Genomic DNA, 16,529 nt, shown 5'->3' with positions numbered 1-16,529 from the left:
TAGAGTAAAGTATATTTTTTATCCTTAAAATTTGACAAAAGTTTCAAAAATACCTTTAAGTTTTATTTTGTTTCAATTTTATCCCAAAAATTTTCAATTTGTATCAAATATATCCCTGACGGCTAATTTTTCAAAAAATTTAAGACCGATTCAACAACAATTTTATAAGAACAACCCCCCAATACAAGCAAATCAAACATAATTTTCATGCATTATTGTTAGATTGGTCTTAAATTTTTTGAAAATTTAGTCGTCGAGGATATATTTGATGCAAATCGAAAATTTCTGTGACAAAATTGAAACAAAATAAAACTTGAGGATATTTTTGAAATTTTTGTCAAACTTTAGAGACAAAAGTATACTTTACTTTATTTTTTATTTTACTCTTTTAATTTTCTCTCCGAAAATAAATCACTACTTTTCATCATTGTTGCTACCTTCTTTCACCTGTCCGAATCAGATCATCTACGACAATGGTCTTGTCCAAATAAATTATTAAAAAAAGCAAAATAATTAGAAAACAATTAGAGCCATGAAAAATAAAAAATATCACATACATACTCCAGCACATACATACGCATACTACGTTGTATATATGCATGTAAGTGTAAATGTGTAATAGCAGCGGCTATATACGATACTCATATTATTATTGGTGATGGAGAATTTTGAAAATGTACAGAGCGAGCCGCTGCTTGGATCGGGAAACCAGATCGGAATCCGCGACACGGCGGCCGTTTTCACAACAAAATCCGATGACATCCCTCCAATAAACGGAATCAGAGATTTCTTGAGAGAGTTCTCCATTGAGATCAAGAAGCTGTGGTACCTGGCTGGCCCCGCCATCTTCACTTCCCTTAGCCAGTATTCGCTTGGCGCCATCACTCTACTCCTCGCCGGACACATCAGCACCATTGCCCTTGCTGCCGTCTCCGTCGAGAACTCCGTCATTGCAGGCTTCTGCTTTGGCGTCATGGTACGTAGTAACTATTAGTAGCTCACTAGCTAGCTCCCTCGTCCAACCAATATATGTGTGTATGTATAGTTATGTTGAATAGAAGTATAGAACATTAATAACAAATTCCTTTTGTAGGTGATTGAAAATTATTACTTGTTTTGACACAATGACTAATTTATAGCTATCGGTACAATATAAAAAGTAGCCAAATATAAAATTAGCAAGTGGATTATATATTTATATTATATATCATAGTAAGCATTTATTTTTTAGTAAGTTTTTGTGGCCAAAGTTATAGTGGCTAAAAGTAGCCAAATTTTGACTGACTAATCAAGATATGACATGTAGAGAGTTGGTATAAGTTGTTAGTTAAAGTGATAGACTCTTATTGTTAGTGATTACTGCACGACAAAAAAAAGTAAATAAATTGAACCAAAATGATGTGTATATCATGTGGGCCTTTTATTTAAAAAAAAAAAAATTGTTAGTGTTTTTTGAGTGGATAATTCCAAAATTTCAATGATTAGATCTCAGTATGAAAATCTATTATAATATTGGATCAATAAGAGGTCATGAACTATTAATGATAAAAGTAATAAAAAAAAACAAGAACTAAATTATGTGATATTTATGTGGATTCCTATTACTAATATATTTACGGCATGAATGATATGAGAGTATAAATTTATAAATTGTTAAAATTTTATAAAAAAATATTATTATTTTGAATAAAAGTAACTATTAAACAGTATTGTTGATATTATCATAATTATTATTATTATTATTATTATTATTATTATTATTATTATTATTAATAAAAGAGAACTTTTTGGAGATTAGTAATTTTTAGTAGTTTTATTCATCTTTTGGTGAATATAAATACTAAATTATGTTTAATAGATAAATTTTATTAATTTATGTGTTTAAATTTTAAAAATTTTGAGTGCAAATGGTAATAATTTATGTGTGCAAAATTTTGATAAACATAGGTGCAAATTACATGTTTATTATGTACAAAATCTCTATAAATATGGGTAAAAATTATTACCGACTAAGTGCTAACAAAAAATAATAATACTTATTATTAGTCATGTAGCATTGTTCCTGTTAAAAATCTTCATAATAGTTTTATTAATAAAATTTACTTTTTTACTTTGTGAATTCACTAAAACTAGCATCCGTAAATCTTGAATTCATAATGTCATATCTTTGATAATTTACTTAAATAAATTAGTTAAAAATTAATCATGCCAAATTGTCTTAAAACTGCATTCAATGTTAATTTTTTTTATCCTCTCAATATTTATATAAAGCGTGGTCGTTGTATAAAATTTTAAAGAAACAAATATAAAACTTGCAAAACCTCCATGACTTGTGAAGTAAATTTGTTAGTTTTTATCAACGTTTATGCTTTTTTAAAATATTAATTTGTTATTTTTTATTTAAGTAAAAATTCTTTGTTTTCTAATTTTTATATCCATGATTTTATTTGTTAATTCTATGATATAAGTTTTAAAAGTAAAGAAAAAATGAACATTAACAAGCACAAACCTTAATAATATAAAACAAAAAGAGTCACTCATATTTTTTTAGAATATTCATGTAAAATTATGATAAAAAATATTTTAATCATAATAGTGTATAAAATATTTTTGTATTTATATTACTAAGGACGGATTTAGGATTTTTAATATGGAGAGATTGAATTGTGGAGAAATTTTTTTAACTTTTTTTTAGATTTTTTGTTACATAAAAATAATTTAGGAATAATATATAGTTATTGAATTGGTTTTATTCAAAAATCTTATAAAACCAATTCTAACTATATATTATTCCTGAATTGCTTTTATGTAATGAGAAAATCTAAAAAAAAAATTAAAAAATTTTGTCTATAATTCGATCTCTTCATATTAAAAATTTTAGATCTCTCTGATAATATAAATACAAAAATATTTTATACACTATTATAATTAAAATATCTTTTACCGTTATTTTATATGAATATCCTAAAAAATTACGAATGACTCTTTTTATTTTATATTTTTACGTTTTGCGCTTATCAATGTCCATTTCTTCTTTACTTTTAAAACTTATATCATGGAATTAACGAATAATATGTATAATTATGGATATAAAAATTAGAAAATAAAGAATTTTTATTTAAATAAAAAATAATCAATTAATATCTTAAAAAAGCATAAACATTGATAAAAGTTAACAAATTTACTTCACAAGTCATGGAGGTTTTGCAATTTTTATATTTGTTTCTTTAAAATTTTATACAACGGCCACACTTTATATAAATATTGAGAGGGCAAAAAAAATTAACATTGAATTCAGTTTTAAGACAATCTGGTATGATTAATTTTTAACTAGTTTATTTAAGTAAATTATCAAAGATATGACATTATGAATTAAAGATTTACAGATGTCAGTTTTAGTGAATTCACAAAATAAAAAAGTAAATCTTATTAATAAAACTATTACGAAGATTTTTAATAAGAACAATGCTACATGACTAATAACAAGTATTATCATTTTTTGTTGGCACTTAGTCGGTAATAATTTGTACCCAAATTTATAGATATTTTGTACATAATAAATATGTAATTTGCACCTATATTTATCAAAATTTTGCACACATAAATCATTACCATTTGCACTCAAAATTTTTAAAGTTTGAACACATAAATTAAATAAAATTTATCTGTTAAACATAATTTAGTATTTATATTCACCAAAAGATAAGCAAAACTGCTAAAAATTACTAATCTCCAAAATTTTTCTTTTAATAATAATAATAATAATAATAATAACTATAATAATATCAAAAATACTGTTTAATAGTTATTTTTATTTAAAATAATAATATTTTTTTATAAAATTTTAACACTTTATAAATTTATACTCTCATATAATTCATGCCACAAATACATTAGTAATAGAAATCCACATAAATATCACATGATTTAATTCTTGTTTTTTTTCTTCTTTTGATTACTCTCATCATTAATAGTTCATGACCTTTTATTGATGCAAATATTATAATAAATTTTCATACTAAGGCCTAACCATTGAAGTTTTGGAATTATCCACTCAAAAAATACTAACAGTTATTTACTCTTTTACCGTGCAGTAATCACTAACAATAAGAGCTTATCACTCTAACTAACAATTTGTACCAACTCTCCACATGTCATATGTTCATTGATCAGTTAAAATTTGGCCACTCATAGCCATTATAACCTTCGCCACCAAAGACCTACCTATAATTATTTTTATTAAAAAATTAAATATTTTTTATGGATATGACCAAAATATCTTTTAAGTTTTTACAATAAAAAAAAAGTACTGCTACACATACAAGTCTTTTTTGTCATACAAGTCACTTACATAACGCATTCGTGAAATCACGTTGTTCCTCTTTGTATTCCGCGTTCCTTCTCCTCCTCTTCCTTATTCTTCTTCTTCTTCTTCTTCTTTTTCTTTACGTTTTTCCTCCTTTTTCTTTGCGTGTTTTATTTTCATCATCTTTTTTTTATTACTGCTGTTGTTACTGTATTTTTTTTCCTCCTCCTCTTTCTATTGATTTTGCAATAGTATATATTTTTCTTCTTTGTTTAATTTTTTCCTCCCAAAAAAATTATGAGAATATGAAATAAGAAGATGAAGAAGAAGAAGCAGCAGAAGATGAGAAGCAGGAAGAGAAAGGGTTTTGAATTATGCAGAACTTATCAACACACATACATAAAAAATTCTTAAATAATACACTCAAATATTTTCGTGTTACACCCAAATTTACTGCAAGAAAAATATTTCTTCTAATGCTGCATTTTTTTTGTTCTTTTTTTCCTTATTTCTTTCTTTTTTTTAGTTGAATGAATATAAGTTTATCCTCTTCCAAGTAATTTTGTAGTATTATGTGTTTCTTCTTTTTTGTTTGATTTTTTTTTTATTTTTATTTTTGTTAAAAAAGTAAAACAAAAAGAAACTTGAGAAGGTAAAATAAAAAAGAAAAGATAATGAAAAAAAAGAAGAAGATGATGGTGACGGCGGTGATGAAAAAAAGAAGAAGCAGTATAATATAAGGAGGAGGAAGAGGGAGAATTTTGAATTATGCAGAACTTATCAGCATACATACACCGAAAATTCTTAAACAATACACTCAAATATCTTAGTGTTACACCTAAATATCTTCGTGTTACACCTAAATTTTCTGCAAATACAGAAAAATATTTTCTCTAATGTTGCATTTTTTTTCTTCTTCTTTTTTTTCTTATTTCTTTTTTTCTTTTAGTTGAATGAATGTAAATTCATCCCCTTCCAAATAATTTTACAACATTATGTGTTTCTTCTTCTTTATTTGTTTTTTTTGTTTTTATTCTTATTAAAAGAGTAAAATAAGAAAAAACTTGAGAAGATAAAATAAGAAAAAAATATGAATAAAAAAAAGAAAATGATGATGATGATAATTAAAAAGAAGAAGAAGAAGCAAGAAGATGAGGAGGAGAGAGAAGAAGAATTTTGAATTATGCATAACTTATCAGCACATATACACCGAAAATTCTTAAACAATACATTTAAATATCTTCGTGTTACACCCAAATTCACTGTAAATACAGAAAAATATTTTCTTTAATGCAAAACTTTTACATTACATTCAATTCAAACCATCAACGATGAAACATTATTCACCTACCGAATCATAAACTACTAACAAAAAAATTCACTAGAATCGAACCACACCTCAGCCACTTGATTGGATTTAAAATAATAAATAATTTCGTTCTGATTCAATTTACAATCTGCACTTGAATTATTCATTATCTTTAACAACGAGATGACTAATGATGGAGGAGAATGAGGAAAAGGAATGAGGAGAGGAATTCCAATGAAAAAAGAAAGGAGGAAGAAAAAAAGGAAGTAGTGTTGGTGACGACGATAACAAAAGAGAAAAATAATAAAAAAGAAGGAGAATGTGCGTATGAAGAAAAATGTGCAGGCATAAATATAAATGACTTGTATAGACTTGTAAAAAAAAATGACTTGTACTTGAAGAATAATTATAAAAAAAATTAAATTTTAAACCATCTTAAATTAATAAAATTAAAAATAAGTAAAATCTGAACTTTCTGTCTTTGGACTCCGACTCCATTTCTTCTCAAGAGAATTGAATCAAAATCATCTTCTCCTCCTTCCCAGGAAAAGAGAAAGAGAATTCCTTTACAATATCAAAGAAAGTCAAATTAGAAGAATTTTGGAATCAGGATTTTATTATTACATTATTATAAGAATCCTCGTTGCTGCCTGAAGACGGTGGCGGTGTCACACAACATGGAGAACAACATGCTGCCATCAACACCTAACAAGTTGAAACCAAAAAAGTACCAACCCTGCAACTGCAACCACTATATGATTGTCTTAGGCTATCAACACTCACCTTTTGATTCTCCATATTCCTCACCGTCATCCTCTTCTTCTTCATCCTTTCCCCGCCGTCAACCGCCGGATATCATGGGGCAGCTACCACTTGGAGAATTCGTGAAGTCATCCCGCAGGAACTCTGACTCCGGACTCACCGTCCTAGTCACCGACGCCGCCGACTTCATAGGTTGCCGTGTGTCTCTTATCCTCAGGCGGCACGACGACGGCATTCTTGACCTTGACAGTTTCAATCGGGATTTGTTTTCTCATATGAACACAGATTTATTTTCTTATATGAATAATATAAATAATTAGGGATTTGTTTTTGTTTCTTTGGTTTTAAACTTTTAATTTATTCATTTTAAGGTTTTTTTTTTTTTTTTTTTTTACCAAAGATAGAAGACTCGAACCCACGACCTCTTAATTGAGTATGGGGAGACTATGCTATTTGAGCTATTACTTATTGGCTTATCCATTTTAAGGTTAATAGATTAAGATTATTTAATCTTAATTTTTTATTGTTAAAAAAATTTTAATCAAAATAATAAAAAAATTATTTAATCTTTAAAAAAATAATTATAAGAATATATTAATCTTTTTATAATTATTTATAAGAATATTTTAATATTTATAATAATTTACTAATTGTTTAGAATACAAATAAAAAAATAAATTATTATTATGAAAATATAATCAACTTAGCAATTTTATATTCGTTTACATTTTTATATCATATTTGTATGTATAAATTAATTAACGTACCTGACACCTTGAAAATTAAATTATGTTGTTTCCTTCATTGCAATAGTTAAATGAGTCAATGTGTATATTTAATTTTGGGCTAGAATCAGTTAAGAATTATATATTACAAAAAATTTGATTCTATATTAATAGTTAATGTAAAAATTCACATATAATTATTTTTATATAAAATTAATAGATAAAAATTATTATTTAATAATTTAATATTTGAATTGATAAATTTATATAAAAAAAATGCATATGAATTTTTATCAATACTTAATCATATACTATTATATGAATTGAAATGTTTGACTTAATTATTAATTGCTAATTTTAAAATTATACTAACACAAACAGAGTTAAACTCTAAAATGGTCCCTAAAATTGACGTCGTGCACTAAAATCGTTATTGAGATTCCAATTGCACCAATTACGTTCCTGAGATTGAAAAAAGTGCACCATATTAGTCCCTGACCCATTTTCCCTTAACGACATGATGACATGGCTGGATGACGTGGACGGTAAGTGACACGTGTCACTTCATGATTTGACCACATGTAATGATATGATGATGTGGTGACCAGTGACACGTGGCATGCTGATGTGGATAGTTGTGCCACGTGTCACAATATTATTTGGCCACGTATCTGTTTGTGTCACGTGTCGCAACAGTATTCGTCCACGTGTCATCCATTATGTCATCGTTGTAGATGCACCAAATTAGTCCCTCACTTTGCATTAAGTGACTCATTTTAGTCCCTAAAATTGAATGTCGTGCACCAAACTAGTCCTTTCACCAATTTTTTCTCATTTTTTTAAATTTAAAATTTTCAATATCTTAGATGCACTAATTTCAATTCTATTTTTTCATATATTTAAATACAAGTGTTTTCATAAAAATTTTAAAATTTTAGTTTTAATTATATAATTTTTTTCATAATTTAACATTGGTAAATTTTATAATATATAAGTATGTTATTATAAAAAAATAATAATATGATTGATTGGACACATTTTTTTTCATAAAAAAACACGTGCTTTTAACAAGAAATCAATAATTAAAATATACATTTTTTTTATTCTTATGAAATACACATTTTCGTTATGTGTAAATTAGCTAGATTGAAGGTACTTCAAGCACTCTCACTATTATCTCCGACTTCTGCAGTCTAAACGAAAGAGGTCAGAGATGGTAATGAGGGAAACTTGAAATGCCTTAACGTCAACTCCAAGACGTCGATTAGGGGTATCCGCAAGAGAAAAAAATATTTTATAAAAGTACTGAAAGAGGTCGGAGATAGTAGTGAAGGTGCTTGAAATGCCTTCACGTCAACTCCAAGTCAGCGGTTAGGGTATTCGCAAGAAAAAAAATATTTTATAAAAGCACTTTTATTTGAATAACATGTGAAAAAATAGAATTGAAATTAATGCATTCAAAAATATTGAGAATTTTGAATTTATAGAAAAAAATGAGAAAAAATTGGTGAAGGGACCAGTTTGGTGCACGACATTCAATTTCAGGGACTAAAATGAGTCATTTAATGCAAAATGAGGGACTAATTTGGTGCATTTACAACGACAACATAATGGATGACACGTGGACGAATACTGTTGTGACACGTGGCACAAACAAACACGTGGCCAAATAACATTGTGACACGTGGCACAACTATCCACATCAGCATGCCACGTGTCACTGGTCACCACATCATCATATCATTACACGTGGCCAAATCATGGAGTGACACGTGTCACTTACCGTCTACGTCATCCAGCCATGTCATCACGTCGTTAAGGAAAAATGGGTCAGGGACTAGTATGGTGCACTTTTCTCAATCTCAGAGACGTAATTGGTGCAATTGAAATCTCATAGACGATTTTAGTGCACGATGTCAATCTCATGGAACATCTTGAGGTTTAACTCAACACAAACATTTGAAATGTAACTATGTAAAAAAATTATAATCACTCCAAATATATCATTAAACTCATGTTTAAAGAAGTTGTATAAAACATTTAACAAGTTTTTACACAATGATGCATATTATTTTTCGGTACAACTAAAAGAATTAATTTTTTTTTTCAAAAATAAGTAAATAAAAAAGTCAAACACAACTTTTTTCCGCAACTATATGAAAAGATATGATAAAAAGAAAAGAGAGAATGATAAAATTGACTAAATGTGAATTAATACAAAAAAAAGACGATTATTCAGTATTATTATTAAGTTAAACGTTTTTAGTAATATTTTTATTTCCATCTCCTCTTTTATTTTTGATTTTATCCCTGTAGAACACGTGATTCACAAAAGGTCCAGAAGTAATATCTTGACATTTATTTTCTAAAATTCAATCCTAATTATCCTAAAAAAACAAATAATAATATAAGACAAATAAAATAAATAAAAAAACTTATGTAAATATTCAAAAAAATTCTTATTTAAAAAATTATATTAGAGATATAATAATTTATATATATAATTTTATCAATTTAATTTTTTTTAAAAAAAATTATCTGACACTCTTTTAAAAAAATTAAACTAGTAAAATTTTATTGAAATAAATTCTAAAAATAATCTAAATGTAAAATTCTAATAGTATAAAAATATTTTATATATTTCTCATGATGGAGTAATGGAGCGTTAATCTGTTTTTTTTTTTTAATTAGAAACAAGACTCCACATAAATATTCTAAATAGAACAATTCACTGAAAAAAAAAAGTATTTATAAACCATTAAAATTAGTCTAATAATAAGAAATTAGAGTAACCTATCGAGACAAATCTTACTTACAATAGTGAATAACAAGTGTTTATTTGTGAACGCAGCTTGGGATGGGAAGTGCGTTGGAGACATTGTGTGGGCAAGCCGTTGGAGCGGGTAAACTAGACATGTTGGGTGTGTACATGCAAAGATCATGGGTCATCCTCAACACAACTGCCCTCCTCCTTTGCCTTTTATACATTTTTGCGCGCCAACTCCTAAAAGCCATCGGAGAAACAACCGCAATTGCCGAGGCGGCCGGCGTTTTCGCCGTCTGGATGATCCCGCAGCTGTTCGCCTACTCCATGAATTTTCCAATTCAGAAGTTCTTGCAAGCACAAAGCAAGATTATGGTCATGGCTTGGATTTCCGCCGCGGCGCTCGTAGCGCACGCGGGGCTAAGCTGGGTCTTGATGCTTAAAGTGGGGTGGGGCCTTGTTGGTGCGGCGGTGGTTTTGAATGTGACGTGGTGGTTCATAGTTGTGGATCAGTTGGCATATATATTTGGTGGTAGTTGCGGTGAAGCGTGGAGTGGCTTCTCCTTGCAAGCATTTCATAATCTTTGGGGTTTTCTTCGTCTCTCATTTGCCTCTGCTGTCATGCTTTGGTGGGTTCTTTCGCCTCACAATAATTATGGATTCTAAAAACAAAAAAGTAAACTACAAAAAATATATCCAAATTATTTTGGAGCTCATAAAAATATTCCAAATTTTATTATCGTACAATAATATTTTTAAATTATTTAAAAACGCGATAAAAATTTCTAACATTAAATATATATTTTTAAAAATTTTTAAAAATTAAATTTTGATATATTTTTTATAAGTATGGTTAAAAAAATAAAATATTTTTATCCTTAAAATTTAGTATTTTTTTACTAAATATATAATCTTTTTTGTGATTTTTTGTCAATAACCGCTAATATTTTTAAAAAATAAAAAATAAAAAATTAAATTTTTATTCGACTTTTTGTGTGTATTTTCTAAATATTTATCTAAATATTTTTATAAAATTTTGGATCAAATACGTATACGATTTATCAAATACAAAAATGGTTTGTCACTTGTATAAAAAAAAATTTTAGGCATTTTTTTTTGCATTTTTAAGTAATTTGAAAAAATTTTTGTTGATAACAAATTTTAGAAGAATTTTCGTCAGCATAAAAATAATTCGGATGCATTTTTGTTAGTTTAACCTTAAAAAATTGAAAAAAATAGTTAAAAAATTTGGTGGATTACTCACACAAAAATATTTAAAATATAATAATTTTTACATAAATATATTATTTAAAACATATAATATAATTAAATGATTTTACATATTTGATTAAGCAGTTTGATATAAATACAACATATATTCATTTTAGTTATTATTTTTGAAGATTATTTTATTTATTTTTATGTAAATAATCTATAAAAATGTATTTTAATTATTTTAGTTATATATCCTTTTTTTTTTCTTTACAATCTTGTGTAGCCTGGAAGTTTGGTACTTTATGGCCCTAATTCTGATGGCTGGTTATCTCAAGAACCCAGAAGTTGCGGTGGATGCAATGTCCATTTGGTAAGTTGTGATGAAGACCCTCATATCATTTCGATCATTCGGCGAGGCATTATTTACCTTGTTGTAATTAAGAATTTTCTGTTGATTATTTTAGATGATGTAGAAATTGTGCATTAAAGGAAAATATACATTTACAAAGATTTGTTTACTATCTCACTTATTCGATGAATTTAATTTGCAGCATGAACATATTGGGATTGACAGTGATGTTAGCATTCGGAATGAATGCAGCAGTAAGGTTGTATATATATATATGCAAATTAAACAACAATTAATTAATTAATAAATAACACAAATAAAAATGACAAGATTTAATAAAGTTAATTAATTAATTAATATATGCGTGCAGTGTGAGAGTGTCAAATGAATTGGGGGCAGGTCATCCAAGAACAGCGAAATTCGCTGTAGCTGTGGCTGTGATTAGTTCATTTGCGATTGCTTTAGTGCTCTCCATGATTCTCGTCATATTCAGGAAGCAATACCCTTCACTGTTTTCAACGGACGAAGATGTGAAAGAGCTTGTGATAGAGCTGACACCCATGTTGGCGTTGTGCATTATAATCAACAACGTGCAACCAGTTCTTTCAGGTGTGGCTGTTGGGGCAGGCTGGCAAGCTATCGTTGCTTGTGTCAACATTGCTTGCTACTACATTTTTGGTATTCCTCTTGGACTTCTTTTGGGCTTCATGCTTGACTTGGGTGTCCTTGTGAGCATTCTCTTCCTTTTTCTCCTAATTTTTCCAATCATACTACTATATTACTAAGTATATATTAAAATCAGCTACTATAATTAATAATTAATTATTAATATATATATATATATATATATATATATATATATATATATATATAAAATGATTTTTAGAAGAGTAATCTTAATTTTAGTCAATATTATAGTAGATTGTCAAACAAGTATGATATAAAGCTTCACTAATTTTTTTTTTAAAATTTGAATTTTAGAAATTTCTTTTAATTGAGATACAGATGTTTTTATTTTTAATAACTTTAATTTTTTTTTCTTATAGTTAGCTACAATATTAGTTGTGCAATATTATGTCCTAATTTTTTTTCTTTTTAAAATATCGTTTAATATATCTTGGATAACACTTTTTCTTGGTTTTCTCTTATTTATAATTTCAAAAAAATAAACCATTAAAATAGTACTTAAAAATTTATATTAGTAAAAAAAAAAACAATATATATATACACGTTTTTTTATAAGTGGCAAAGGAATTTGTATTTGCGAAATAATTTATGTATTTGATCTAAATTTTTGTGAGAATATTTGAATAATTATTTAGAATGTGTATGTAAAAAATTAGAATAAATTCTATCTCTAGACCTCTTTTTTCATTTCTTTAAAAGAATTGGTTATTTAAAAAAAAAATCATCTAAGTATAAAATCACAAAATTTTTAAAATAAAAATGCCTCTTTTTAATCATACTCGTAAAATACCACATCCAAATTTAATTTGATTATTTTTATTACGTTTTTAAGTTTTTAAAGACTTATTTGTTGTTTTACTTTTCAGATTTATTTTTGTCAAAAAAATATGATATTTCATTTACCATTTGGTAATTTAATTTATCCTTTTTAAACAATAACGTTACTGAACTAAACCTAGATATAATAAATAATATTTTATTCATGAAAATCATGTTTATAAAATAGGTCAATAACAATGTAGTTGACTTAAAATTTAAACATATTACCTTGATAAAGTTTGGACTATACATTTTAGGAGTGAATTTTCTCATTCTTGAATTCGATAATTTCATTTCCTATGATATATTATTTTCAAATTACCTTCAATTCTATGGCTATTTATCACCACAACGGAAAAAAAAATAAGAATGAAAGATAACTTAAAAAAATCACATATAGAAGTGGCATTTAGCAAATTCAGCAGTGATAAATATATCATTCTTTATATTATATTTTATAATAACATTATTCAGTAGTTATTGTCAAAAGACAAATTTATTGGTGTCTAAAAACAAGATTAGTAAATAGAAATATTTTTTAAACATAATTTTTATCTTACTCATTTGACATATCACATAATCTGATGATAGTGCACATCAACGTAATTATATTTAGTGTAATATAAGTTTAGTATTGTAAAGGAAGTTAAGTTAGTCAGTTTGACAGTTAATTCTGCTACATAGGAAGTGTAGTTTGGGTGACAGTGAACAGATTAAGGCACAATTTCATTCTTATGCAATTACGTGTTCTGCAAGTCTTTAGTTTTCTTTCATTCTCTGTTTTCAATTCTCTCCCAGTTCTCTTTCAATTCATTGTTCCGCACTTTGCTTCTGCTGTGTGCATCAGATTCTTGCCTTGAGCTAGAATCTTGACAAGTAGAACCTTGCTAGCTACCAGATCTCAAAATAATGTTGGTGGTGGATAAATGCATGGGTATACAGTATAGAATTTGATTATAAATGTATTGAAAAATAATACTATTCTTGTAAATATTTTTTAATGTTTGATGGCCCATTTTTCAGGGAATTTGGTCTGGAATGTTGTCTGGGATAGTCCTACAAACTTGTGTGCTATTCTTCATGATCTACAAAACGAATTGGAATAAAGAGGTAACAATTCTATGAAAGTAATATTATACATATAATCGTATGTGGAAGCTAGTACAAGGAAATTTATTTAATGATGATGTGATTTGTGAAAAGTGGTTATAAATGTGGTAAAGATGTTTTTGTTTAGGTATCTTCTATGATATGTAATTTTTTAACTATTTAATTTGATGTAAAAATAAAAGGTAAAATCTATTATTTTTCTCATTTTTTAGGCAAATTAGACACCAATATCTTAAGCACCATAGAATATCTTTTTGGATGTTTATGATAGACTGACTAATTTTCTTTTTGCTCAAACGACAGGCTTCTCTTGCTGAAAATAGGATAAAGAAGTGGGGAGGTTATAAAGATACAAAAGTGAATCAGATTGTGGAGGATATTCAAGAAGCATGAAAGCATTCCTAATTCCAACTAGCACTTTACATATACCACATGTTTAATTTGTTTTCAGTTCACGTGTTAATTTCATTTACAAAAATCAAAATTTTCCCTGGATATAGGCTCATTAAAAAATAATACTACTACTAATAATAAAAAGATTAATGAGAATAAAAAGAAAAATTAATAATAGTTGTATACCTTAGATGTTTGCACAATTATTGAAACATCCGATAAACTTACAGTGAAGATAAATTAAAATTTGTGAAGGTCATATTTTAATCATCGGAGATAAATAGAAATGAGGGATTTAGAGGGTTAACAAAAACCCTTTAAACCCTTAAAGATTATGTATAAAAGTAAATATTATGTATAAAAGTAAATAATAATAAATACTAATATAGTAAATTATTATAATAAAAAAGTAATTTAAATTTAAATCTTATAACATCTCCAATTTTTGAGAACTTGAAAATGATAAATCTAAAAGATTTTGGAGGATTAAGTGTGTGTTTAGATCGAAGTTTGTAAATAAGAGTTTACATAAAATTGATTTTGATTAAAAGTGAATTAGTGTTTATGTTTGACAATTTTTATACAAAATAGATTGTAGTAAATTAAATGTTAGTTGGATTATATTATTTAAGATTATTTTTAAATAAAAAATTACTAAAACTGACATGAATTTAAATAATAATTTTATATTATCTTATTTATTTTAGATATTTAAATAAATTTTGATACTCTCATTAGCTTTTAGTACTCTTTCTATTATAATTTTTCATTACTTATGATTCTAATATTACTTTTAGAAAAAAATTTATTTAATTTGGTCTCTTTAATGAGATTAATAAAATTAGGTTTAATTACTCTGTTGGTCTCTATAATTTCGCGAAATTTTTAATTGGATCCCTATACTTTTTTCCTTTTAATTGAGTTCCTACACCAATTTTTTTCAAATAATTTTTTTGATTAATAATCTAATGAAAAAGAAATGAATGTGATGGTTTTCAGTGGCTAAGAGAAGGGGGTTGAATCTTAGCCCCTTTTTCACTCAATAATACTTGCTGGTCTTTGAAACAACTTCTGGAGACTTTTTGCCTTTTTGTCTCGTAATCAGCCACGAGACTTTTTCTTTTGTCTCGTACCCAACCACAAGACTTTTCTTTTTGTCTCGTCGATCAACACGAGATATTTACAGTTTTATCTCCTGGGCAGCAGAAATAGAAATGGAGTAGAAGAGAGAGAGAATTACACCAAGATATATCATGGTTCAGCTGCTAAGTGCAAGGCAGCCTACATCCAATCTCCATCACAACAATGATGGAATTTCACTATAATCATTCTTGATTACAAATACCAATTCTCCCTAGGAACTACCCTTCCTATCCGGGACAAATCCAGAATCTAAAACCCAATCCTGAACTTGACTTGGTTACTGCCAAGCTTTCAATTGCTAAGTGCTGACCCAACTTGCAAGGGATTCCCACAGAATCATGATACACAACACAAATGTACAAAAGACCTCTAAGGACATCTATGGCTTTTTCTTTTAATTTTTCACTCTCTGTCTTTTTCTACTCTATGACTTTTTCATTACAAACCTCACTCTTTGTCTTTTTTCATGAGACTCAAGACAGACAAAATTAAACAGAAAAATTACAAAATGAAAAACATTGAAGGAGAAGAACTTCTATTAGCTTAGATTGCTATGAGAACTCTGTGCCTTGCACTCTCACTTCTTGCTCCTTGAATCAAGCCCTGACTGTTCACCCTTACTTATAGGGAGAAGCCTCCAAGGTTGAAACCAAACAAACTAAGCTAATCTTCTTCTTCTTCAAAAATAGAACCGGTTCGGCCAGAGAAAGAGAAGAGATAACTCATGCAAAATCCAACATGCAATTACCTCTAGTCCTTCCTTAGTCACCAACAATCATCAATCTGAGCCCTCCATCCTTACCTTGCTCTCCAAGATAGATTTCTGGCCCTTGATGCATCATGATGATGATAGCTTTATTTGCTCCAATCTCTGCCTCTTCCATCACGTAGCCACTGTAGCTACCTCCTGTGGTGGTTGAGCAACATCAGAGTCAAGCCATCCTCTC

The 16,529-nt window shown here is 27.6% G+C and overlaps 1 protein-coding gene across 1 annotated transcript; it reads left to right on the top strand.

The window, feature by feature from the left end:
* Nucleotides 1–621: 621 nt before the first annotated feature.
* On the top strand, nt 622–14,567 carry LOC107640359 (protein DETOXIFICATION 29-like). Its single transcript, XM_021123370.2, has 7 exons — nt 622–976; nt 9,954–10,495; nt 11,365–11,451; nt 11,633–11,689; nt 11,801–12,158; nt 13,960–14,046; nt 14,350–14,567. Exons 1-7 carry the CDS (start codon nt 659–661, stop codon nt 14,437–14,439), a joined length of 1,539 nt encoding a protein of 512 aa, XP_020979029.2. The 5' UTR covers nt 622–658; the 3' UTR covers nt 14,440–14,567.
* Nucleotides 14,568–16,529: the final 1,962 nt, after the last annotated feature.

This window comes from Arachis ipaensis, chromosome B5, assembly GCF_059453495.1.
Source record: "Arachis ipaensis isolate K30076 ecotype BB chromosome B5, ASM5945349v1, whole genome shotgun sequence".
Classification (NCBI taxonomy): Eukaryota; Viridiplantae; Streptophyta; class Magnoliopsida; order Fabales; family Fabaceae; genus Arachis; species Arachis ipaensis.
The sequence above is the reverse complement of the archived record's forward strand: the minus strand, read 5'-3'. Positions and strand labels throughout refer to the sequence as shown.

What these genes read in the sequence shown, in the direction of transcription:
- LOC107640359 (XM_021123370.2), top strand. Translation starts at nt 659, where the DNA reads ATGGAGAATTTTGAAAATGTACAGAGCGAGCCGCTGCTTGGATCGGGA. An exon ending in TGCTTGACTTGGGTGTCCTT is followed by an intron (nt 12,159 to 13,959) that starts GTGAGCATTCTC and finishes CCCATTTTTCAG; the next exon opens with GGAATTTGGTCTGGAATGTT. An exon ending in AAACGAATTGGAATAAAGAG is followed by an intron (nt 14,047 to 14,349) that starts GTAACAATTCTA and finishes CTCAAACGACAG; the next exon opens with GCTTCTCTTGCTGAAAATAG.